The following is a 27701-nucleotide window of genomic DNA, read 5'->3' as shown; positions in this document are numbered from 1 at the left end:
GAAGAATCATGCTATGTGGTGTACAATAAGAGACATTATAGGAATTCCATAAAACACAATTTCAACACAGAGACAATTTCAAGTACTACAAAACATGGCAGCTAAGCTTGATTTATGGATTAAAATGAAATGATGTTACTCCTATTTTAAAGAATTTACACTGGCTTCTGATTCTATGCAGGATGAAATTCAAGATCCTTTATTTAACTTTTAAATACCTTTGTGAGGCATTGCATGAATATTTGGCAAATTTGCTAGTTTCCTATCTTCCTTCAACGGTGCTTTATTCTTCTCAGCAAGGTTTCTCGATTCCTTCCCAAACTGAAATTTATTTGGAGTCAACTAGGCATTCAAGCTTTTTCATATCAAGCAGCCCTATTATGGAATACTTTTCTTTTAGATAGTCAGATGGAACCAAATTACTTTAAATTTACAATAACCATTAAAATATGGCTTTTTAATCAAGCTTTTTTTGTAATTTATAGTTTATTAATTTCCGTAAATAGTAAAACAAGATAACATGAGCAACACTCAATACAGGCTCAGATAACATTCCCACATAGCACAAGAGGATCAAAAGGAAAACATACATCAGCTGAAGCCTCCAAAACGTACAACTAAGTGTGCATCAAGAAAATCCCTTCAGAGCTCCCTCCCCTCCCCCCTCCCCATCAAGGAGTCCATGAGTGTATTTCGTTCGTCCTTCCCACTGCAGGAGAAAATCATTGAAATTCAAGCAGGAAACTTCCGATAATCCCTATATTTCTATATACTCAAAACGGCGTTTTATCTGTAAATGCAATACACATTTTATCCATGAATGTAATACATGATACCCCTTAGGTAGGGACAATAGTGTAGTGTCGTGGGATAAGAAACCTTTTCCCCATACCCTTGCAATATGTGTAAGTTTGTCAGGAAAGGTCATGAGTCCCATGCAATCCCATAGGATACAGCGTGGAAGGCTTGACAGTGAAGAAGCCTAGGAGGAACTGCTATCTACATCTGAAATCTGTACAATGTTGCATACACGTTATGGCAGCCTTTCAAAAATACAAGGACACCTAATACACTATATAGTGACCTTTACGTACATGGGTACTTCCAATTGCTCAACGAAAAGGCCCGAAATGCACTATCTATGCAACATACTGAATAAATGGTGACCATGTCAAGCTATGGGAGTGAGTTCGATTGTGTTTGATGGCAGTCAAGAAATCTAGACGCCTATGTAATTGTAGTCGAGTCGTCACCTCCCCCAATGTTGGGAGAATGCTAGATTTCCAATGCTGTGCTATAGCCATTCGGGCGGCCATTAAGGTGTACAAACTAAATCGCTGTTGGTGATCATCCAATCCCTCTATGGGCACATTTAGTAGGGCTGAGCTGGGAGAAAGCTTAATCTGTTTCTGGAGTAAACGTTCCATCCACCTAAATACTGATTGCCAAAAGGGCTGAATAACCCCACAGGTCCACCAGATATGGTAGTATGATCCCTCCTGGCCACACAGCCTCCAGCATGTCGATGGGGTAGACGGGTATAATTTATGCAAATGCACCGGACATAGATGCCATCTATAAATCATTTTGAAATTATGCTCCTGTAGTCTAGCTGATATCAGACACTTACTAGCTCTCTGGTGGATGACCTTGCTAAGTTCAAGTGGAATCGAGATTCCCAGATCCCTCTCCCAACGTGTGAAGTGCGGTAAAATGGCGTCCCCATGAAAAATAAGCAGAGCGTATAATTTCGACACACTTTTAGTTAAGGAATCAGCCCTAATGCAAAAATGTTCGAAAAGAGAGCGAGATTCCCTTATTTGTTTCGTTTTGCTTAAACATTGAATAAAATGTCGAACTTGGGCATAGGCTAGGTATATATTCCTTGGCAATGCATACCCCAGTTCTAGTTGGTTCAGAGACTGAATTTCTCCCCCCTGAAATAGATGCCCAATAGTACGAATGCCCAAAGATTGCCACGTTTGAAAGGCATAGGACTGATATCCAATTGCAAAAGTATTGTTCTGGAAAAGGGCTGATTGGTAAAAGTAGGCGTGAGAGCCCACCACCCGAGCTTTCCACTTTCCCCAAATTTTGAGAGTGGTGTCCAGAGACCAGGGAACGCAATGAACATGTGTCCATGTGGATTTAGGTTGCCATGGCATTGCCTCCACCGGCATGGAGCCACTCATGAGTTGAGCTGCTATTACCCACTGTTTGGGGTTGACACTCCGATTCATGTCTATAATAGCTTTTAGTTGAGCAGCCCCATAGTACGCATTGAGATCTGGTACCCCCATGCCTCCCAAGGTCTTATGTTGATACAATATTCGCCTCGCCACCCGCGGTGGTTGCCGCCGCCGCCGCCAAATGAAATCAAATATTTTCTTTTGTGTTTTGCGTAAGTAGGCTGGCTTCAGTAAAATAGGTAATGTGGTAAATAAATACAGAAATCTTGGTAGCACATTCATTTTGACAATGGCTATACGTCCCATCCAGGAGAATGTACCCCTATGCCATTTATTTAGATCCCTATCAATTTTTTGTGAGAGGGGGACATAGTTAAGGGTGAAAAGATCGTGCAAGTTTGCATTCAGGAACACCCCCAAATACTTTAACGCTTTTTTTGCCCATCGAAAAGAGAATCTACCAGAGATGTAACGCTCCTCCTCTGCAGAAATGTTAATATTTAGCAACTCAGATTTTTCTAAGTTAACTTCAACTCCTATTAGGGATTGGGATGGTTGTGTTATGGTGAGCATAATGTCGTCCGCAAACAAAGATAGCTTAAAGCTGTTGTTATGTATAGGGACTCCCAAAATTGAGGGGGACATTCTTATCCTAGTAGTAAATGGCTCTAAAAATAGGGCGAATAAGAGAGGCGAAAGAGGACACCCTTGACGAGTGCCCCTCTCAATAACAAAACTCTCTCCATACCCCCCATTTACCTTAACCATGGCCCTTGGTTGACTGTATAGTTGAGAAAGCCATTGCATAAAATGGGGCCCAAAGTTCATCTGAATCAGGGTGCGGAAGAGAAAAGACCAGTGTACCATGTCAAAAGCTTTCTCCGCATCGATGGAAAGCAAAACCGTTGGTATCTTTTCTCTTTTCACCCACCAAATTAAATCCAATATTTTCCGCACATTATCGGAAGCCATACGCTGCGGCACAAAGCCCACCTGGTCTGAATGTACCAGGTTGGGCAGGAAGTTATTAAGTCTCAAGGCCAGTATGCGGGCTAGAATTTTTAAGTCTTGATTTATTAATGAAATTGGTCTGTATGAGCTGCAGAGAGCTGGATCTCTACCGGGTTTGGGCAGAACAGTAATTCCGGCAGTGTTGGCCTGAGCATATAGGTGTTCACCCTTTCTAAGTGCATTAAATAACTCCGTCAGTAAGGGGGACAAGCATGGGGACAATTTCTTATAATATTCCCCCGAAAGTCCATCCAGACCAGGGGACTTATTATTTTTGAGTGATTTAATCACCATCGCCACTTCATTCTCTTTAATGGGGTCATCTAGTATTGTTTGCTGTTCCATATCTAATTTGGGGAGTTCCATTGTGAGTAGATACTCATCAATGTTTTTGTCTTGAATTCGGTGATCAGCACTATATAAATTGGCATAAAAGTCCGTAAAGCATTTCCTGATATCGGTAGGGTCCATGGTCAGCTGGTCCTTGGAGTTCTTAATTTTAGTAATAGTGCTATGAACTATCTGTTCCTTCAGTTGTTTAGCTAAAACTTTGCCGGCCTTATCGTTACCTTCAAAGTAAATATGTTTAATGCGATCTAGATGAAAGGCCAGTTGTGTATCGTCTAGTGTTCTAAGTTTGAGATGGGCCTCCTTAAGCTGACAATAGACCCTATCGTTCTGCGATTGATAGTGTAAAGTTGTTAACTGCCCTATAGCAGTGAGCAACTCTAGCCGCTCCTTCTCTCTTCTTTTCTTGACTGCGGCAGCGCGGGCGATACAATGCCCTCGAATTACAGCCTTAGAACACTCCCACAGGCAGCTAATGGAGACGTCGGAAGTGCGATTGAGGGCATAGTATTCTGTTAGATGGTGAGTCAGGTTTTGGGTAAATGATATACTATTTAACAGGGAGGCATTGAGTCTCCAAAAGGTTTGTCCCTCTTGCCCCGGTTTGATGGATATTTCTATCCAAATCAACCCGTGGTCAGACCACGTTATAGGCTCTATCTCACTGCGCTTTAGTTTCAAGAGTATGCTTACATCCACCAGGAAAAAATCGATGCGTGAATAGGTGTTATGAGGCTTGGAATAGTAAGAGTAGGTTCTAGAAACTGGGTTAATATGACGCCACGCATCGGAAAGGTGACACTTTTTCATGATGTTTTGCAACATATATCTGGCCCTCTGCCCATGTTTATTGGGCGCTTGAGGATTCAGGTAGGAGTTATCTTTGGAGGCATTCAAAGTAGTATTAAAATCTCCTCCCCATATAATGTAACCCTCACCGTGTGCCTCCAACAACCTTTTCATCTTACCAAAAAACTCGGCCTGGTCATGGTTGGGGGTATAGGCGGATAACAAAGAATAGATATCTCCTCCCATTCGCAATTTGATGAAAACAAATCTACCTTGGTCATCAATAAAAGTTTCCAGTAAGTCAAAGAGAACAGAGGATGCAATTAAGATACCCGTTCCAGTATATCTACAATTTTTCCCCGCAGCTGCTAAAAAAAACATGGGGATACCCCTTAAACCTCAAAAGCCTTTCATGGTGTTTACGTATATGTGTCTCTTGTAAAAGAACAATAGATGCGTGCAATCGGGACAAGTCTTTCTGTAAAAGGTACCTTTTCCTATAAGTATTTAATCCTTTAACATTAAAGGATACTATTTTCAGGGCCATTGCATCTCATGTGTATGGAAGTGTATATAAATAGAGATATACCGCTGAGCATATGAGGGATGATATATACCGTTTTGCTTATGCAGATCTCTGAACCTTTCCATCCTGTCTGTAAGGGTTCTCAGACTCCTGCAAGGAACTTCAAACATAGACACCCGATGGGCAGACCCCTCCCAGTATTTTGTGTGACCCAGCCCTTGCCTCTCCCTGGGTCCCTGGCCCATGGGGATCGCACCACTAAGTACAAGACTACCCCCCACCCCGCCCCCCCCCTCCCCCCCCCATACTTTCATACAACAAAACATTTGCTTTAACAATAAACACTCACAAACCGCTAAGAAATATGTGTCGATAAATCTAGATAGCTTTAGAAATTAAGTCCTACTCAGGATAAGAGACGTATTTTGATCCGTTCGGAAGTCCAGACAGCTAACAGTCTCTGTGTCGAAGCAGCACTTTGATTTCTACTCCACTAGGCGTGATGCGCCATCAGCCCTGGTCACATATATTCCCAGAATCTCCGCCCGCACGTGCACTTAAACGCTTGTTGCCTCTTACCACTTTCTGCCATTTATTTGAAGCCATTACCCGATTCTTTGGCGGTTTTGCTGGCAGGGCCGGAATCTGAAGAGGAAGGCCGGCGTCCTGAAATGAGGTCTCCGCTTCTGCCATATTCCTCATCCGGTAAGACTTGCCGCCATGTTGAAATGCCAAGGCAAAGGGGAAATTCCAGCGATATCTAATTGCAGATTGTCGTAGCAAATCAGTGGCAGGGCGCAAATCGAAACGCTTTTTCAAAGTACTTGCCGCGAGGTCTTGGAAGACCGCCACTTCGATACCTTTCCAGCTCCATGACCTTTTTGTTCTTGCGACGGTTAAAATTTGCTCTTTCTGAGCATAACTGTTAAAGTTGATAATTATGTCCCGAGCTCTGTCGTCCCTGCGAGCCCCGAGAGAACGATGAGCCCGTTCTATCATGATCTGCTTGGGGACCTGTGCAGCAGAGCCTTCGGACTCCTTCTCCCGCTGGGCAAGCAAGAACAAGCAAAATTCGCGTGCTGTGTTCATGCTATCCACGTTCTCTGGTGTTTCCGGGACCCCTCTGAGGCGGAGATTGTTGCGCCTTGATCTATTTTCTTGGTCTTCGATCTTGTCGGCTAACATTTGTAATTCTGAGTGCTTCTCCGAAGCACTGCGGGTCAGGTCTTGCAAAGCGGTTTCTTGCTCCTCGAGGCGCAGGTCTATCTCGTCGACTCTGTGGCCTAAAGCGAGGAAATCGTCCCGGAGCTCTGCGAACGACGTCAGCAGCTCGGTTTTATTTGCTTTATTCTCCGCTCTAAGCTCCATGAACCACTCTCTCATTGTGCTTTTGGTAGGTAAATCTGCTATAGTCGGCGGCGTTTCAGTACTGGCATGTGGTACAATACTGGCTTGTGGCGATAGAAGCGGAGCTTCAGCTTCCACTTCGCCATCTTCTTCCGCCGTGTCGTCCGTGAGAGCTAGGCCTGCCTTTTTCATCTCCGAAGCAGAGCGTGTAAAGGAGAATTTTTGCAAATCGCTTCTCTTTTTGGACATCATCGACCCGCAGGGCTGTTAAGGTCGCAAAATTTCTGCACTTTCAAACGTGATAATCCTGCAGTTTAGAGTGTTTTGTGCAGGGGGAAGTGGGAGCCGAGGAATCAAGCGGCCATCTCGTCTCGTGGCGAACAGTGCCCCCTTAATCAAGCTTTTAATGATTTATGGAGATCATTTTAACCACATAGATGCTCTTAATTGAGAATCATGATTATTTAAATTCAAATACTGCGCTATTTATTTGTATGCTGCTCTTGTCTGTTGTAGTTATTTTAATTTGTTCTTATTAATATATCTTAGCTGAATGTTATTTGGTTTTATTATTATGACTGTGTTATATTTAAGTTTTTATTATGTTAACTGCTTCGATTTTATAGTGAAAGGCACTATATTAAAGCCAACTACACCAAACTAAATCTGTCTTAATTTTCTACAGACCTTCCACATATTAATAATCTACTACTAGTACAATGAACTATATTTAAAAAAAATCTTGCTAATCTTTTAAATTTTAAATAGACCTACCCACCCTATTAGGGCTAGTAATTAGATTCCCATGTCATCCGGGAAGGTAGAGTAAGCCTTTGTATAATTCTGCTGCACCTATGGATTTGTAATTCTATTTCTCTTGCAAAGAATTAGAACTGCAAGTACATGGATGCAATGAGTTAAATATAGGACTGGTTTAACGTGTCCAGATGACATGGAGTCAGTTGGTGATTACCTCCTATAGCAGTAACAAAGGAAAATGCTGCCAGACTGGTAAACAGATGATTACATTTAAAGAAAGTTGAGAAGAGAGAAAAATAAACAACATTTTTCCAGATGCCCTCCTAGCTTAGGCAACACAGCTTTGCAATCCTCTTCTCACCTATTTCAGCAAGTAGAACCTCAGCGATGTGCCTGTGTGCAGTGCCCTGGTACACAAGCCCAACTCCTATCACGGCAGCCACCTGAACGTTATGCGGCACATCCAGCTCTGTGGATGTTGGTGGTAAGAGAGCAGGAATGTGGATGCTAAGAAGCCGAGTAACCGAAATATCCATTGTGCCCAGCTTGGCAGCAGAAACACCAAGCAGGAGTCCAATGCTTGTCATCTCGTGACCCTAGAAAAAATGGTTTAAACAAAAACAAATTGTAATCGGAACTTTTAAAAGGTGAGTGGCATTAAAAGTGTTTTTTTCCTGCAAATAAACAACTTTAAAATTGCATTAGAAACAAAGGAACACAGAATCTGTCCAATTTCATTCCTGTTGCAATGCTACAGATGCCCTCAGTTCTTCAGATCCTCTGTGCTTTCTTGAATTCCACTACTGTTTGTGACATATATATTGCAAGATATATCCCATGTTATACTACATCATAACTAAATACAACCGTCGATTGTAATATGTAACTTTTCCTTTTTTCATTTTTAAATTGTCATGGGTAATACAGGACTAGAGGACAATCCTGCATGGATTGCAACTGTAAACCTTTCTGCAATTCCAACTTAAACTCCTATGGCATGATACAGACAGGAAACACTTGTCTCCCTCCTCTCGCCTCAAAGGTCTTTTTCCCATTCCTTTGTGATAGGGCATCCTTGAGCTGCCAACCCCACTTTCCTGGCTGAGCTTTTGATAGCTATAATAGCCACTGAAAAATGTCTTTGCTTGCTCTTTCTTCCACAAGTTAAATCATATGCATAAAAGTCTAGTTCATGGAGTCAGTCCTTTACATTCCAATTCACTGTCACCTAGTTCTTAAAAGTTTCTTTATAGCTAATCTATTCTGAAATTAAGTGAATTGGGTAATGCTGTGCTAAAACCTATTAGGTTGCTGTTCAATGTGTGAATGGTATGAATATAGCTTTGAGAAAAAACCCCCCCAAAGAATAGATTTAATTAAGGATACATTTAAATTGGGCTGCATGACCATAATAAAAAGGATGTTACATTCCAACAAGTAGAAAATAACACCTTCTAAACTGCCTTGGTTCTGTCTCTGCACTTGGGAGACTTTGACTAATATTTCTAGTCTATAGGTCGCTTCAATTACATACCTATATAACCCAAATGTGTTCCCTTCCAATGCATCCCATGTTCCCACAAGCATATATATTTCAATGTCCCATGCATCTATTTTTTTTGCCAAAAATCTCCCCACTCATTATTTCCAAAGCACAGAAGTTACATACCTGCCTAACTTCCTCTGTGCCCCCAAAATTTGATACCCCTACCTTTAGCCCTTTAAAGTTATAAAGGGGGGGGGAGAAAAGACATGTATATATATCCACAGAAAATACAATACACACAGATACATTATGATCCAGTGAGCTTCTGTGTTCAGACATAAGAACATAAGAAATTGCCATGCTGGGTCAGACCAAGGGTCCATCAAGCCCAGCATCCTGTTTCCAACAGAGGCCAAACGAACCTGGCAAGTACCCAAACACCAAGAAGATCCCATGCTACTGATGCAATTAATAGCAGTTCTTATTCCCTAAGTCAACTTGATTAATAGCAGTTAATGGACTTCTCCAAGAACTTATCCAAACTTTTTTTGAACCCAGCTATACTAACTGCACTAACCATATCCTCTGGCAACAAATTCCAGAGCTTAACTGTGCGTTGAGTGAAAAATAATTTTCTCTGATTAGTCTTAAATGTGCTACTTGCTAACTTCATGGAATGCCCCCTAGTCCTTCTATTATCTGAAAGTTTAAATAATTGATTCACATCTACTCGTTCAAGAACTCTCATGATCTTAACCAGGGTGGAACCAGATTGCTGGCACTAAGTTTTAAAAAGGAGATAGAGCAACTTTTAAACTAGAACAAAGGGAAAGCCGAAAGTCGCTCAGCAGCGCATGGTTTGGAGGGAGGTATGTAACTAATGATGCATTAGAATTAGGGCATCCCGACAGTGAGGATCCAATAATAATAAGGAAAGTAGTCCAAGTGCCTGTAACTAAAAACTCACCTGAGCTAAAAAAAATTCTAACATCCCTATCAATTGAAAAGCAGAATAAAAATACAAACAAAAAAACAAACTTTGAAATGTTTGTATGCTAATGCCAGAAGTCTAAGAAGTAAGATGGGAGAATTAGAATGTATAGCAGTAAATGACGACATAGACTTAATTGGCATCTCAGAGACATGGTGGAAGGAGGACAACCAATGGGACAGTGCTACACCGAAGTACAAATTATATCGCAAGGACAGAGAGGAGGCAGTGTAGTGCTTTATGTCTGGGATGGCATATAGTCCAACAGGATAAACATCTTGCATGAGATTAAATGCACAATCGAATCTTTATGGGTAGAAATCCCTTGTGTGTTGAGGAAAACTATAGTGATAGGAGTATGCTACCGTCCACCTGGACAAGATGGTGAAACGGACAGTAAATTGCTAAGAGAAATTAGGGAAGCTAACTAAATTGGTAGGGCGGTAATAATGGGAGATTTCAATTACCCCAATATTGACTGGGTAAATGTATCATCGGGACATGCTAGAGAGATGAAGTTCCTGGGTGAATTAATGACAGTTTTATGGAGCAATTGGTTTAGGAACAGACAAGAGAGGGAGCAATTTTAGATCTAATTCTCAGTGGAGCACAGGACTTGGTGAGAGAGGTAAAGGTGGTGGGGCCGCTTGGCAATAGTGATCATAATATAATCAAATTTGAATTAATGACTGGAAGGGGGGTAAGCAAATCCACGGCTCTCGTGCTAAACTTTCAAAAGGGAAACTTTGATAAAATGAGAAAAATAGTTAGAAAAAAATGAAAGGAGCAGCTACAAAGGTAAATCGTGTGCAAGAGGTGTAGTCATTGTTAAAAAATACAATCCTAGAAGCAAGAGTCCAGATGTATTCCACACATTAAGAAAGGTGAAAAGAAGGCAAAACGATTACCGGCATGGTTAAAAAGGAAGGTGAAAGAAGCTATTTTAGCCAAAAGATCTTCATTCAAAAATTGGAAGAAGGATCTAACAGAAGAAAATAGGATAATGAATAAGCGTTGGCAAGTTAATTGTAAGACATTGATAAGACAGGCTAAGAGAGAATTTGAAAAGAAGTTGGCCGTAGAGGCAAAAACTCACAGTAAAAACTTTTAAAAATATATCCAAAGCAGAAAGCCTGTGAGAGAGTCAGTTGGACCGTTAGATGATCGAGGGGTTAAAGGGGCACTTAGAGAAGATAAGGCCATCGCGGAAAGATTAAATGATTTCTTTGCTTTGGTGTTTACTGAAGAGGATGTTGGGGAGGTGTACCCATACCGGAGAAGGTTTTCATGGGTAATGATTCAGATGGACTGAACCAAATCACGGTGAACCTAGAAGATATGGTAGGCCTGATTGACAAACCGGACCAGATGGTATACACCCCAGGGTTCTGAAGGAACTCAAAAATGAAATTTCAGACCTATTAGTAAAAATTTGTAACCTATCATTAAAATCATCCATTGTATCTGAAGACTGGAGGGTGGCTAATGTAACCCCTATATTTAAAAAGGGCTTCAGGGAGATCCGGTAAAATACAGACCAGTTTCCTGACTTCAGTGCCAGGAAAAATAGTGGAAAGTGTTCTAAATATCAAAATCACAGATCATATAGAAAGACATAGTTTAATGGAAAAAAGTCAGCTTGGCTTTACCCAAGTCAAGTCTTGCCTCACAAATCTGCTTCACTTTTTTGAAGGAGTTAATAAACACGTAGATAAAGGTGAATCAGTGGATGTAGAGTATTTGGGTTTTCAGAAAGTGTTTGACAAAGTTCCTCATGAGAGCTTCTAGGAAAAGTAAAAAGTCATGGGATAGGTAGCGATGTCCTTTCGTGGATTACAAACTGGCTAAAAGACAGGAAACAGAAAGTAGGATTAAATGGATAATTATCTCAGTGGAAGGGAGTGGGCAGTGGAGTGCCTCAGGGATCTGTATTGGGACCTGTACTTTTCAATATATTTATAAATGATCTGGAAAGAAATACGACGAGTGAGGTAATCAAATTTGCAGATGATACAAAATTATTCAGAGTAGTTAAATCACAAGCGGGTTGTGATAAATTGCAGGAAGACCTTGTGAGACTGGAAAATTGGGCGACAAAATGGCAAATGAAATTTAATGTGGATAAGAACAAGGTGATCCATATAGGCAAAAATAACACATGCTATAGTTACACAATGTTAGGTTCCTTATTAGGAGCTACCACCCAAGAAAGAGATCTAGGCATCATAGTGGATAACACATTGAAATCATCGGTTCAGTGTACTGCAGCAGTCAAAAAAGCAAACAGAATGTTGGCAATTATTAGAAAGGGAATGGTGAATAAAACGGAAAATAGCATAATGCCTCTGTATCGCTCCATGGTGAGACTGCACCTTGTATACTGTGCACATTTCTGGACACCGCATCTCAAAAAAGATATAGTTACGATGGAGAAGGTTGACCAAAATGAAAAAGGGAATGGAACAGCTCCCCTATGAGGAAAGACTAAAGAGGTTAGGACTTTTCAGCTTGGAGAAGAGACGGCTGAGGGGGGATATGATAGAGGTGTTTAAAAACATGAGAGCTCTAGAACAGGTAAATGTGAATCAGTTATTTACTCTTTCGGTTAATAGAAAGACTAGAGGGTACTCCATGAAGTTAGCATGTGGCACATTTAAAACTAATTGGAGAAAGTTCTTTTTCACTCAATGCACAATTAAACTCTGGAATTTGTTGCTAGAGGATGTGGTTAGTGCAGTTAGTATAGCTGTGTTTAAAAAAAGGATTGGATAAGTTCTTGGAGAAGTCCTTTACCTGCTATTAATTAAGATGACTTAGAAAATAGCCACTGCTATTACTAGCAACATGGAACAGACTTAGTTTTTGGGTACCTGCCAGGTTCTTATGGCCTGGATTGGCCACTGTTGGAAACACGATGCTGGGCTTGATGGACCCTTGGTCTGACCCAGTATGGCATGTTCTTATGTTAAAGACCTTTATCATATCCCCCTCAGCCGTCGCTTCTCCAAGCTGAACAACTCTAACCTCTTCAGCCTTTCCTCATAAGGGAGCTGTTCCATCCCCTTTATCATTTTGGTTGCCCTTCTCTTGTTATAATCTGCTATGCTGATGGGAGGAGCAAGCAGATGGGAGTAGTAATATGTCACGGTTCGCTCCTCCAGAGGGGAGAAGTTAGCAATTTGTTGTGAACTGGCTGCAGGATACTCCTGTAGAAGGAGGAGTTAGCAATCTGTTATGAATCAGCTCCCTTGGTGGGAGGAGCTAGCAATCTGTTACAAATCTATAAGACTCCGTAGGCAGTTAGTAAACTGTTATGGTTCTCCATGAGGAGTTAGCAATCTGTTAGGAATCTCCTCCAGGAGAGGGAGGAGTTAGCAATCTGATATGCTCAGTTCCTGTAAAGGGAGTAGATAACAATCTGTTATGAACAGTTGCTGAAGACCCCTGATGGAAGGAGTAGCAATCTGTACCAGTGGAGTGCTTGGAGAGGGCACTCGGCTGTAGAGGAAGGTAGATAGGTGAATCCTTGGACCAATGGCAGATGACAGCGCCGCCCAGGAGGATATCCTGAGAGGGACCACCGGCTAGGCTGGGTTATGGAGACAGACACACATAGTTCTTTTATTAGACAGGTTAGTAGAACCACCAGAGGTGGAAGTAGTGAGCTGATATGCCCGGCAGGGCTGAAGTCCCAGAAGTACTGAAACAGCGATCCCAGGTGGCTGAGCTGTAGAGAGACTATAGATAGTGAGTAGACAGGGTATGCTGTGTTCATAGCCAGAACTAGATAACCAAACTCACATAAGGTCTTAAAGAAGCTCAGTAGCTGGAAAGGGTTAGGCCCTTGAGGAGAGAGTACCTGGTTCCAGGGAAAGCCCTGAGACAGCAATGGTAACTCACAAGTGTCTGTATCTGCGATAGTTTCCAGGCAATAGAGAATCTTCAGAGTGTTCAGGAACATGGGCCCTCGAGAAGCGAGTACCGGTTCCTATCTGCAATCTGAAATAAAGAAAAGAGAGCGAGGCCCCCGAGGAGCGGGTACCCCTGGAAGTCCGAGGAGGCAGAGTAGCTTGGACATATTCGAAGCGAGTCCGTATATTTATCCTTGCTAACTCGATTAGTTAGCGAATACTGAGACCTTTTATATTGGTAGCGGATGACGTCAGTTCAGGGGGACGCCCCTGAGGTTCGCGCCCTTGCTGGTACATTACACGGAGCGCGCGCGCGCCCTACGTCATCAGGCAACATGGCGGATCTGCAGCGTCGAGCTGGTCCGGGGACGCCGGAGGGAGACAGCATGGAGATGCCGCGGCTGCAGCCGTCCATCAGACCCAGAGGGAGTCGCCACAGAGGTAGAGAGGCGGGGTGAGGGCGTCAAGCAGTGACGGACGCAACATCTCTGTACCTTCTCCATCGCAACTATATCTTTTTTGAGATGTGGCGACCAGAATTGTACACAGTATTCAAGGTGCGGTCTCACCATGGAGCGATACAGAGGCATTATGACATTTTCTGTTTTATTAACCATTCCCTTCCTAATAATTCCTAACATTCTGTTTGCTTTTTTGACTGCTGCAGCACACTGAGCCAACGAATTCAAAGTATTATCCACTATGATGCCTAGATCTTTTTCCTGGGTAGCCTCCTAATATGGAACCTAACATTGTGTAACTACAGCAAGGGTTATTTTTCTCTATATGCAACACCTTGCACTTGTCCACATTAAATGTTATCTGCCATTTGGATGCCAGTCTTGCAAGGTCCTCCTATAATGTATCACAATCCGCTTGTGATTTAACTACTCTGAATAATTTTGTATCATCCGCAAATTTGATAACCTCACTCGTTGTATTCCTTTCCAGATCATTTATATATATATTGAACAGTAGTGGTCCAAATACAGATCCCTGAGGCACTCCACTGTTTACCCTTATCCACTGAGACAATTGACCATTTAATCCTACTCTCTGTTTCCTGTCTTTTAACCAGTTTGTAATCTATGAAAGAACACCGCCTCCTATCCCATCTCTTTTTAGTTTTCTTAGAAGCCTCTCATGAGGGACTTTGTCAAATGCCTTCTGAAAATCCAAATACACTACATCTACTGGTTCACCTTTATTCACGTTTATCAACCCCTTCAAAAAAATGAAGCAGATTTGTTAGACAAGGCTTTTACAAAAGACAAAGAGAATGAGGGACGCAATCGATAAAGAAGCACCAAACAAACAGTTTTATTCATTTACATCTCCAAATGCATATTAAACGTAGACTTGAACCACTTAACAGTTTCCTTACCAAACATACAGATATATACAGTAAAGTGCGGCCGCGGTTACCCTGCTCCTAACTCGCCTTCTACTCAATTTCCAGCCGCGTTAGCCCTTCCCGCGATACACTATCCCCTTTAACTCATCCCTACCGCCTCTTAAAATCCCCGGGTGACCCCTTCCGCCCGCGGCATGTATATTAAATGTAAACGAGCGAATTAGCTATTCCCTCCCATACAGTAGCGCGCGCCTCAACTATCGCTTTTTTACCCTGCCGTTTTGCCGCGCGTTTACCCTGCTAACTTACCGCCTACCCTTACCCCAGCGTTAGAGGCAGGGGTAAGGGTAGACGGCAAACTTTCCCCCAGCCCCCGCTCACCTGCCCTGGCCGCGTCCAGTCTCCGGTGCAGCCCCAGTCCTGTCCCCTCCTCCCGAAGCAAAAAAAAAACCCGAAAAAAAAGTAGCAAGAGAGCGAGGGGAGAGACGGGCAATCCTACGCTCGGGCCTGCAGTCCCTTGTTCTCTCCTCCCGAAGCAGGGCGCGAAAAACAGCCTTGCTCCGGGAGGAGGGGGGGGCAGTTTAAAGCGACGAGGCGACTTACTTTTGCAGCCCCCCCCACTCCGGACATCGGCGACGACCGCGGCTCCTGCCTCCAGCCTCCAGCTGTCAGACAGACGCATCGCACGTGGGAAAGCAGCCCCTATGCGTGCAATTGGCTGCTCAAGACGTGACGTCACATGCCGTGACGCCAAACGTCGTGACGTCACGTCTTGAGCAGCCAATTGCACGCATAGGGGCCGCTTTCCCACGTGCGATGCGTCTGTCTGACAGCTGGAGGCTGGAGCCGCGGTCGTCGCCGATGTCCGGAGGGGGGGGCTGCAAAAGTAAGTCGCTTCGTCGCTTTAAACTGCCCCCCCTCCTCCCGGAGCAAGGCTGCTTTTCGCGACCTGCTTCGGGAGGAGAGGAGAAGGGACTAGCATTGCCCGTATCTCCCCTCGCTCTCTTGCTACTTTTTCGGGTTTTTTTTTTTTTTGCTTCGGGAGGAGGGGATAGGACTGGGGCTGCACCGGAGACCGGACGCGGCCAGGGCAGGTGAGCGGGGGCTGGGGGAAAGTTTGCCGAGCATTGGAGAACATAACTGTCCACTTCCTGGTACCTGTCATTTCAAATGCCATTTGAAATGACATTTGAAATGACAGATACCAGCATGGCCGTGAAGCATTAGGCCCGCGCACCCAGGATACTGTATAGGCGCTCTATACAGTAAAATGGGTTGCGCGGGCCTAACCTTCGCCTAATGCTTCGCAGACGCGGCATGCATTTGCAAGCAATTTGAAAAGAGTATCGAGTGGTAGGTGAAGAGAACTGTGCGTGCGGGGAACGAGGGTGCGCCTGGCACTGTCGCACTCAGTCTAACGCGGCATAACTGTATCGACCTGATAAAAGCTCTAACCAACACATAATTTCTCTTATTAAAATTTGTTACCGTTTTATGTTGGCATATGTTTAAATTGTAATCTATACCAATTATATGTTCTGTTGCATTCCTGCCCGCGAGGAGCGCGGGCAGGCTCTTACCTTTGCTGCCAGTTGGGCCGCCGACTCGCCCAACACGGGTCCCCAGCTGTTTGGCGCGGCGGTCCGCCGCCGTCCTCCGCAGCGTGGAGGCTGCGTTCTTCTGCGCTGCGTGCAGGGCCGAGTCGCCGGGAGCAGTCTCTCACGGCAGGAGCCACTGCTGCCACGGCCGGGGTCCTCGAATGGCAGAAAGGCCGTCTCTGCCGTTGTCTGTGCTCCTTAGTCCATCTTCGTGGCTGGTAGCCGCTCCTGCAGCCTGCCTCTCTCCCTTCAGCTTCACAGCAGGGCTGCCGCTCTGAAGCTGCTACAGTCCAGGTCTTCAGCCGGCAGGGAGGCCGACCCTGCAGCTCTCCACGCTTCCTACCTTCTGTCTTAGAGGCATGGAGCCGCTCCTGCAGCCAACTTGGAGTTCTCTTGTCCTGTGGCTGGAGGTCACCTCTGCTCCGCTGCCCGTCTGGCTTCCTCAGGCCTTCCACGTGGCTGAGGATGCCACCTGCGGATCCTGCTTCTCTCTCCAGCTTCCTTAGGCGCAGGCACGCGCCTCTCATGTTTTTCAAGGGCCAGCCAGGTGTGGCCCTCTGCTGACCCCTCCCTGGGCGTTGTCCTCTTCAGCCCTACAAAAGGGCTCAGCGTCCATTCCAGTTTTGCCTTCGCAAGGAGTTGGTCACTCCTGGGATCCTGCTGTCCTTCGCTCTAGGAGTCGTCCTTGTTCCAGCACTTCTTCAAGGTCCTGTGTTTCCTGTTCTTCGTTGGAGCTCCTCGTCTTGTCTTCTTGTCTACGTTCCAGTCCTGTTGTTCACCTGCTGTTCCAGATGTCCATGTTCCAGCCCTAAGGTCTGTCTCCTGATCCAGTACCTGTGTTCCAGTCCAGATGTTTGTTCCTGATATCCATGATCCAGCCTGATGTTGCTTTTCCTGATCCTGAAGTCCATGAATCTGCTTGCTCTCCTGAACCCTGGTTCCTCATTCCTGAGTCTTCTATACGCTTGGTACTTCGCAGCAAGCCATGTCGTGGTCCGCGACCAGCCCCACGGGCGGGCTGTGTAGGGCGCTTCATGATGCAAGCCTTGTACCTTGTTCCTGAGTCTTCTGAAAGCCAAGTACCTCATTCCTGAACCTCTGAAAGCCAAGTACCTTGTTCCTGAATCTTCTGTACGCTTGGTACCTCGCGGCAAGCCATGCCGTGGTCCGTGACCAGCCCCACGGGTGGGCTGAGTAGGGCGCTTCATGATGCAAGCCTTGTACCTTGTTCCTGAGTCTTCTGAAAGCTAAGTACCTTGTTCCTGAGTCTTCCGAAAGCCTTGTTCCTGAGTCTTCCGAAAGCCAAGTACCTCGTTCCTTCCTGCGCTGGTCCCGCTCCCGCGTATGTAGGACAGGGTGGTCCGTGACCAGACCAGTAGTACTGGCTGAGTAGGGCGCCCTAAGGGATCGCGCCACTGTCCACATACCCTGAAGCCTCGTCTGTGCATCCAAGTACCTCATCCCTGAGTCTTGTCTGAATCTCCATGTTCCGGTCTCCGCTGCCCTGAACTCCATCCGGCCTGCCGCTTCTTGCTGTACCCTGCGGCAGGTCCGAAAGGGCTTGGAACGGTCGGAGGACTGTTCATAAGACCATCATTGCATTGTTGGTCTTCCGAAGTGTGCAGGTCTGGAGGAGGGTCAGTGTCTCCAGTCTTCAGTCCAGCCTCGCTCCTGTCTAGCTCATGCTCGGGCATGCCTCGCCTACCGTGGCACCTCTTCGGGGTTCCTCTGGGGTCGAGCCGTGGCTCAAGAACACACATCTCTTGGTAAGTGGGACTGCTCTCCTAGTGCTCCACAACATATTCTTTTCTTATTGTGCCTTTATGTAAACCGTTGTGATGGTGAATTAACTTAACAACGGTATAGAAGAGTTTTTAAATAAATAAATAAATAAAGACTTCCCTTGGGTAAATCCATGTTGACTGGGTTCCATTAAACCATGCCTCTCTATATGCTCTACGATTTTAATCTTTAGAATAGTTTCCACTATTTTTCCCGGCCCTGAAGTCAGGCTCACATCATTGAGGTAACAAGGTATAAAAGCATAACAAAAAATACAGTAGGTACAAGGTATACAAACAAAAACTGGAAAACAAAAACAGAAATACTACTAATTAACCAAGTAAATCAATATTTTAAGCAAGTTAGCTAATTCCCAATGCTTTTAGGGTCTGTCAGAACTTCCAAAATTAATTCTGTTTTTAAGAGGTTTAAATTAAATATAATTACACACACTCACCCAATAGAATTATCCCAGAGAAATTATGAATTATATGCAGGAATGAACAATAAGGATAAAAAGAAAAACAATACATATACTCAACAACACCTGCAAAACACATAAGGATGTGTTTTGCAGGTGTCTCTCTTCAAAAGCACTCTTACCTGGAACTTGAATATTCCATCATAATAGAAAAACACAAAAAAATGAGTATTCTAATTTATATATAATTAAAAAAAATATATGTTTCTAATCACTTTCAGGTATAACAGAGTGACCTTGTGTTCCCCCTTTTTGTGAGTGCGGGACCAGGCAGGGAGCCTGGTCCACCTTAAATCCCACAGAGAGAAAGAGCTCTGAGGGAACCAGCTAGAGCTGGCTTAAGAGTGCAAGTCCAGCTGTGTTCAGGAGGCCTTTATGCCTGCAGGAGGAAGGCAGCTGCTGTAAAGCTCTCTGTCCAAACTAGAATTGAGTGAGTGTACACTGACCAGAAGCAAGGCAGTCTACAGCCCCTGCATGAGTAAGTGACTACTGATAATACAGGAAGTCCAATGTGAAGTTTTGTGTTTGCTTAATAAAATTTTATCTGCAGGAGAAAGGCTAGAGTCAGTGTGGCGCTCTGTCCTTCAGCTCGGTCTTCCAGATATGGTATCAAGTCAAGGATTCTTTTTCTCTAAGCTTCGCAAAGAGAAAAATCCCAAGTCTCCAACAGGGAAGGTTAAGCCACTGTTCTTAAACTGGGTACAAAAACACTGGAAGACAGAGGCTTGTGTCTCATAGAGAAGCATGCAAGTAGAAAAAAAAACAACCTTTAGCTGCCTTTAATTTAGTGAATGGTCTGCGGGGCCTGGAATGTAGTCAGAATTAGGGTTGTTTTGTGAACTAAAGATGTAAGCTCTGTCTGGAGTTTAGGGTTTGTGCTACATGGTGTAGTTAGTGCCGGTGAGGCAGGATTTTTTTTACCTTTTTTTTCCCCTTTAAAAAAAAAAAAAAAGTGAAACTGCTAGCAAGTGCAGCAGTTGGCCTGGCAGTATTACCAAAACCCTGGTCTGGAAACAGTGGGTATACTGCAGTGCAGGCAAAAGAAGAAAGAGGAGCCAGAGTACAGTTGGAGACACTGCCGGGAGCCAGGGCACAGCAGCAAGGCCTGAGTGTGGAGCTACAGGAGGTTCTGATGAAGATCTTGAAGGGTGTCCAAACACTACTGGGAGCCAAGAAACAGCTCCTGTGGGAAGCCCAGAAACTGGTGCTGTGAAGAACCATGAGAGAGGGGTCACAGAGAGCCCTGGGGAAGGCAACACAGACTACCCAGGAGGAGGCATTAAGGAGAGGCCTGAGGAATGCAGCAGGTAAAATCCAGAGCTGGGCGCTACAAGGAGACCTGAAGTCGGCACTACAGGAAACCCAAACACTGAAGAGAAGTCAGTGGAGTCCCTAGAGGGAGCTCAGAAGAGTCATTGTGTGGTAGTGACGAGGAGAAGGCGAGAGCCGTGATGGAGTCGCCAGAGGGCAATGACCAATGCAGAGAAGAGTGAAAAATACTCAATGCAAGTCCCACAGCCAGTCCCAGGAGTCTCGCTAGGGTGGAAGTAGAACTCGGAGCTGCAGATGGACTCAGGTAAGACCTGTGGGCATACTCTGGGTGAGGGCCGCAGTGGGTGGTACTTACAATGTTGTCTGTGGTATCCCTAATAGGTGAGGGTGAACATGACCATAGGTCCCTGTCCCCAAGCCTAGTTGGTGGGAGGCCAGATGAAAGGGAATGGGATGTGGGGTACATCCCTGGATGAGATCCAGGGGGAAGTAGTGATACTCAGAATAACGGGTCCAAGCTGGGGGGGGGATGTATGTCACAGACTGACCTTGTTTTCCTCCTTTTTGTGTGTGCGGGACCTATCAAGGGGCATGTTTCACCTTAAATCCCACACAGGGAACGAGCTCTGTGGGTGAGACCCAGCTAGGGCTGGGATAAGAGTGCAAGCCCAGCTGTGTACAGGAGGCCCCTATGCCTCCAGGAGGAAGGCAGTTCCTGTAAAGTGCTCTGTCCAAACCAGAAGGGAGTGTGTGCACACTGACGAGAAGCAAGGCAGTCTATGGACCCTGTGTGTGTAAATGACTGCTGCTAAAGTAGGACACAGATTGTGAAATTTTGTGTTTGCTTAATAAAGTTTTATCTGTACCAGAAAGACTAGAATCAGTGTGGCTTTCTGTCTCCAGCAAGGGAAAACCGCTCTATCTCCCATGATGACACTGTGATCATAAGAATATAAGATTTGCCATATTGGGGCAAACAAAAGATTTTTTTTTTTTTTTTTAGGGGAAGAGGGTGGCCTTGTCTTTTTGTATTTGTTGTTTCTTTTAGCGTACATGTCTGTTCTGTCTCCTTGCCTTATTGTCTTACCTCTTTACAGCAATCCCCCCTCATATTCTTTTCTCTAACTGCTGTCCCTTGTCCACCCTTCTTCCCTCCAGTCAACCACACTTCTGCAGCACCAGAATGGTAGCAGGAAAACAGTGCTTCTGGCTTCTCCTTGAATGACTACTTTAATATATTGTAGCATAGCAAATACAACAAATTACTTCCTTCCTGAAAAAATCCTCCGTGTGATGTGTATGTTCACTATCACGAACATCTAACTGCTGAAAAAACATAAAACAGTAAATGGAATAGCTAAACAGACTTAATGTAGTAAACAGCAGAAGTTTCTTGGGATTGTTTTTTGGTTTTTTTTGCTTTGATACTCTTGGTTTAAGCCATATTGCCTTTATACTGAATAAAAAGGACAACAGATACATTGCCCTGGTGGATCATTGGTAGCATCATGTACTGACCCCATGAAGGGCTGGGTTTGAATCCTGAGCCTGTTCCCATGAGTAGCTCTAAAGATATAATACTCACAGTCCCTGAATACAGGCATCAGTAACACCTATTAACCATCTCCCTGAAGACTGAGTTGATGATTTCTGGAGGAGCTCGCTAGGCTCACTGCTGGGGGACGTAGGCTTGCTTGATTTAGAGATGCCTTGAGAGCCTCAAGACTGCATTCTCATACCCACAGATGGTAGGAATGGGGGTTAAGGGGCAGAAAATCCCCAGATAATGCACAAAACTGTCTTATGTTATCTTCCTCAGCCATCTCATCTTAAGGCAGGAGTGTAGGATTTGAGCAAATCCTCAGCAGATGGATAAAAGGCAGAGAAGCAGAGAGTGGAGTGGGAATGACAGTAGCTCAAATTATACTAATATCTCATGATATCAGATATTAAATAAGCACTTATTTATTTAAAAGGGTTTATATACCGCTTTTATAAATACAAATTAATCAAAACTGTTTACATAACAAAAACATAAATAGATACATAATTCTTAAAAGCATATGAATAAAAATTAATTTAATACCAAACAGGAGGATATCTGCTCATCAATTGTGATTAGCAAGCAAAAATAGTTGAGAGCAGAGAATTGATCAGTCCAAATCTTGAAAAGTTGTACGTATACAATGTTTATTTATAAGGTAATTCAAGGCGGCCTGATGGAAAACTTGCATGTATTAGAGCTTATGGAGTAGCCGCCTTGGATTTACCTTATAAATAAACATTGTATACGTACAACTTTTCAAGATTTCAAGATTTGGACTGATCAATTCTCTGCTCTCAACTATTTTTGCTTGCTAAAAATTAATTTAACAAATAAAAGCATTAAAAATTATAACGGTCATACAATAAAATAAGTTAATCTAAGAAATCAAGTGCCTGAACCGCATAAAGATGTTGCTTTTGGATGGAGAGGGAGAGGGTACCAAAAGCTAATAAGAAATATGGATTTAAGTGTATTCTGTTACTGGAATCTTGAAGGCAATTTGAAATAGGTGGGAGTTTAAAGATTTCTTAAATTGTTAAATTGACTTAAATCATACCCTGTGAGTTATGCTCACCTGACTCGGGGGGGGGGATTTTGCTATTAAGCATATACCCTTCTTTTTTGTTCCCCTTTCTCAGACAGCATGCCTGGATGACCAACATACTTTAACTCATGGATTCTCAACCAGTGTGCCAGGGGAACTTTAGGCATGCCACAAAATAATTGCAGAGGTAAAATGGAGGCAGGTCATAACTGCCACCATCAGGGGCAAAATTTTAATCTTTCACCTTTCCTATCAATTGCACAATGGTCTCTCGCAACCTCCTCCTCTGCCACCATGCCTCTGAAGTCTGAATTGCATGGCACTGGCAGGTCTTGCGAGACTATGAGGCCCTGCACTTTTCTTAACTTCAGAGGCAAGCCGACAGAGATGGTGGTAGAATCAGGTAAGAAGTGCTGCTCACCTGATTCCTCTAGCCAGTTGGAGACAATCTTGAGGGGAGAAAGGAAGATGGGGTTGGAAAGGAAGTGAAGGTGATTATACCAGTGGTGTAGGGAGAAAGGGAAGGTAGTGATGCCAAAGATGTGGGGAAAGAGAAGGGAAGGTGATGATGCCAGGCGACAGGAAGGAGGAGGGAAGGAAGATGAAAGGGTGCCACCACAAAGTAGCCATATCATATTAAAAGTTGGGAACCACTGTTCTAGATGGTCGTGAGGGAAGTTTTCTCTGACAATATTTTTTATTTATTTAGCAGCGTTTGTGAATCGCTTTACAGATTGAAACAATCGCCCAAAGTGATTAACAAAATAGACAAACAGAAATACAAAAATCACATATTTAAATAATCATTATAAAATTAAAAATATAAAAAAATTAAAAATTATATATCTCAACCCATAACTGATCTATCTTCCCCCACAACAAACCAAGAATAAATGTCAATCATTAATAGGGTACTCTGCAATTGGTATGAATTTCAAACCCAAATTGCACTAACATCAGATATGCCCCTCAACCAGTATTTTCTGCTTGGTTAGGAAGCAGCGGTAAATTCCTGTATGGAAATAACCTGGTTTTTAATTCAACATTATTTGCAAAATTCTTTCAGATAATTATTTTAATTTCATTTAGCCATTAAAACTAAGATGCTCTTTTTGATTTTCGTAATATGTTTAATTTTTTTCAAAACTCCCCCTCCATATCTGCTCCCCATCATTATCTACATAGGTGTCCCTATGCTGTCTCTCATCAGAGCCCACTATTGATGACCCATTACATAAGAAAAAAGATAAACACACCAAAAATATTACTTAATCATGTTATACACTGCATGCAAGTATTAAAAATATGTTAAGCTAGCCAAGAAACCTTTGCTGAAAGGAAAATCTCACCTTTGTCAAATAGTCATGTATGTTCAATGTGGCTAGCTTTGTTAGGTGCCCATTGAGACCCAGTGCCATGAGAAAGCCCGCATATTCATTGGCTAGTTCTGCATTTTTGGGCTTGTTATAGACAATCCAGGCTGAGTCAATCTGGGAAGCAGGAGCTATCTTTAACCCGGCAGCCACACCGTTGTGAAAGCTGGCCCAGCAGGCCATGTTTGGTGGTACATCAATGTTCCCACTGTTGAGGTCTACCATGGTGTTTCTTGGAGGAGCACGACCTGTCCGGGAAAAGGACAGCCATGTTTATAGTAAAGGCTTAATGAATCTGCTCAATAGCAGCAGATGTGAGAGCAAGACATTTCTCTAGGCAAAAGTTGAGATTTTGCTAATTTGCAAAGTATTAGTGAGGTAAAACTTTTTTCAATTTTCAGCAGTTCAGTAGTGTTGCTTTGACTGTATTTACATTTATTTTAAATATTTGTATGCCAGCATTCGGTACCACACTGCTCAGAGGACACCACAGCATAAATAATCAAAAACAGTAAGCATAAAACCATAACAGGATATAAAACCAGACACGTTTTATAGAAAAATACAACAAAACTGTTCATAAAAAACATAACACTAAAACCAACCAATTACATTAAACAGATGAATAAAACATAAAACAAAGCATCACTGTCATCTAATAAAAGACCACTATTATATTAAATATATTTATAATAACAGAGTTATCAGCATCCTCATTCTCAAATGATTGTAAAGCAGAGTTGCTTACCTCTAACAGGTGTTCTCCAAGGACTGCAGGATGTTAGTTCTCACACATGGGTGACATCAAATGGAGCCTGATGCGGAAAATTTATGTCAAAGTTTCTAGAAACTTTGACTAGGCACACTGGAGTATGCCCAGCATGCCCTATACCATGCGTCCATGAAGGCTCCCTCTTCAGTCTCAAAATATAGAATTACGATAAAATAAAAGATAGGAGAAACCCAACTCCGCGGGGTGGAGGGTGGGTTTCATGAGGACTAGCATACTGCTCTCCTCGGAGGACACCTGTTACAGATAAGCAACTGCTTTTTACGAGGACAAACAGGATGGTAGTACTCACATGGGTAAATCCCTAGCTACAGGCTGCTAACCAACAAAAAAGTGGACCAAAAGACAGCTGTTGATAACAGGGGGAGGGAAAAGCTTGAACCAAACAATGGGCCTTAGGTTGGGAGAGTTGGGTTCTAAATCTCAACTAGGTTTTAGAGGATAGACTGGCCGAACCTACTGTCACGTTGGCCATCCCTATCCAGACAGTAATGTGATGTGAATGTGTGGAGAGAACTCTATGTCACAGCCTTGCAGATCTCCTCCATGGGAACTCTTCATAAGTGGGCCACTGACACTGCCATGGCTCTGACAGAATAAGCCTTGACATGACCCCCAAGATACTGTCCCACCTGGGTATAATAGAAGGGGATACAATCTGCTAGTCAATCAGATATTGTCTGTTTGGCAAATGGCAACGCCCAACCTATTCTTATTAAAAAAAAAACAAACAAAAAGTTGGATGAACCATCTATGGGCGTCTGTCCACTCCAGAAAGAAGGCTAAGGCTCGCTTGCAGTCCAAATTCTGCAGTGCTCATTCGCCTTGGTGCAAACGGGGCCTGGGAAAGAATATTGGCAGAATGATTGACTGGTTAAGATGGAAATGCCTCACCACCTTAGGCAGGAGCTTAGGGTACATATGCAAGACTACCCTGTCAGGATAAAACTTAGTGTGAAGTAGATAAGTCACTAAGGCCTGAAGCTCACTGACCCTGCATGATGAAGTGACCGCCACCAAGAAATATGACATTCCAGGTCAGGTACGTCAGGTCACAGATGCAGAGTGGCTCAAAAGGAGCTTACATCAGGTGAGCCAACACCGCATTGAGGTCCCAAGACACAGTGGGAGGCCTTAGAGGAGGCTTCAATTGAAGAAGGCCCCGCATGAAATGTACAACTTTAGGCTGAACAAAGATGGGTGTACTATCTACACCTGGTGGTATGCACCAACTGCACGAAGATGAACCTGATGGAGTTGGTTTTTAAGCCAGCCTCCAAAAGGTGTAGAAAGTAATCAAGCAGTTTTCTGTGTGGGGCACAACGTAGCTAGGGCCTTCTGCTCACACCACACGGAAAACCTCCTCCACTTCAGTCCGTAAGCCTTCCACTAGAAAGTCCTATAAGCCACCAGGAACCAAGACACATTCTTAAAGATCAAGCAGTTGCAAGATTAACCTCTCGAAGTGTTATCCATAATTTTCAATATCAACAATATCGATCCATGCTTATCAGAAGTGACACTTCAACCCTACTCACCAAAGAGAGACATAAGATCATAAAACAAAGGACTTCTAATGATACCCTGCACTCGAAATACATACCTAATGCAAATAAGAGACCAAATGTTTTCAATAGCAGCCCCCAAGCTGAGGAATTCACTTCCAGAGCCATTATGCCAGATTACACAAAGAAAGAAATTTAAGCATGTACTAAAAACATGGCTCTTCAGAAGAGAATATGTTTTAATGTAAAATGCCAATATGCTGATATTTGCAACGAAAGTACCAGAGTTAATGCATGATATAAAGGGTAGTGCTAACAGAATTAGAATTTATATTCACTATTATGTTGAACTAAAAAAGTATACACATGTATATAAGAGATTTCAAACTTTATTTTCAAACCACTATTGCAATGTTAAAAATGTGCCATTTATCGTATATCATATATCAAACATTAAACCACCCTGCCCCTCATTCTTACATACCCACATTCACACAATTAAAAACCAAATACAGACTTGTAACAGATTATGTCACATTCTCTAACACATTTTTGTGGAACAATTACACACATACAGTTCTTATTATATCCCTATGGCTTACATGCCATTAATAACTCTTTACTAAACCTTGTATATCTCTTAGGTCCCTATGGCTTATGTGCCATTTACAACTCCTTATGTATGTATATATCCCTATGGTTAGTATGCCATTTACAACTTATCACCTTAACATTTATATATCTGTACTTCAACGATACTCATATCCACTAAATGTGTTTGGATTATAAACTTTATAATTAATGCTGAACCCTTCCCATCTCTATTCCTGCATGGCTTTTAATTTGGCCAGTGTTCTGAACAGTATTCTAAACTTCTCTCTTCTCCTAACTCTTCAACTGTTTGTACATAACACTGAATCACCTCTTCGGTTTACTCAGTGTGAAACACCCGGCACTTTTCTCAAGATGCTGAATCGCCTTTTCAGATACTTCAATGTCATACAAACATCACCCTACAAGAGGCCATTGTTTCTCCGTAATTGGCTTCATCAGGGGGAAACCATCTACAAGAACAACCCATACATTTAAACCACACAAACCTACACTCATTAAAATCAACCAACCATGACACATCAATCACACCAAAAAGCCTTTTTTCACAACGCTTATAATTGTAGACCAGCTGCCATAACCGGAAATAATTCAATCCTTTAACCGCCTTCACACAAATAAGGAAATACAACCAGGGTTGCCACCTGCAATATTTAAACATACCACAGAATTTTTACCAAAATATTCTCACTTTCCAAAACAAATTTCCACCTTCCTTTCATATGCTTTTAACCTATGACCCACTGTGAACATAAGAACATGCCATACTGGGTCAGACCAAGGGTCCATCAAGCCCAGCATCCTGTTTCCAACAGTGGCCAATCCAGGCCATAAGAACCTGACAAGTACCCAAAAGCTAAGTCTATCCCATGCTACTTTTGCTAATAATAGCAGTGGCTATTCTCTAAGTCAACTTAATTAATAGCAGGTAATGGACTTCTCCTCCAAGAACTGATCCAATCATTTTTTAAACACAGCTACACTAA

General features: G+C 43.3%; 1 protein-coding gene across 1 annotated transcript in view; it reads right to left on the bottom strand.

The window, feature by feature from the left end:
- ANAPC1 (anaphase promoting complex subunit 1) overlaps positions 1-27701 on the bottom strand; it is a 540434-nt gene that overhangs the window by 296557 nt on the left and 216176 nt on the right. Inside the window, exons 12-13 of the mRNA XM_029596802.1 lie at positions 23785-24056; positions 7331-7565 (exon numbers count right to left, since the gene is read on the bottom strand). Coding sequence (XP_029452662.1) covers positions 7331-7565; positions 23785-24056 — 507 coding nt within the window. The remainder of the gene's footprint in view (positions 1-7330; positions 7566-23784; positions 24057-27701) is intronic.

Source organism: Rhinatrema bivittatum, chromosome 3 (genome assembly GCF_901001135.1).
Source record: "Rhinatrema bivittatum chromosome 3, aRhiBiv1.1, whole genome shotgun sequence".
NCBI lineage: Eukaryota > Metazoa > Chordata > Amphibia > Gymnophiona > Rhinatrematidae > Rhinatrema > Rhinatrema bivittatum.
Note: the sequence above shows the minus strand (reverse complement) of the source record. Positions and strands in the feature narration are given on the sequence as shown.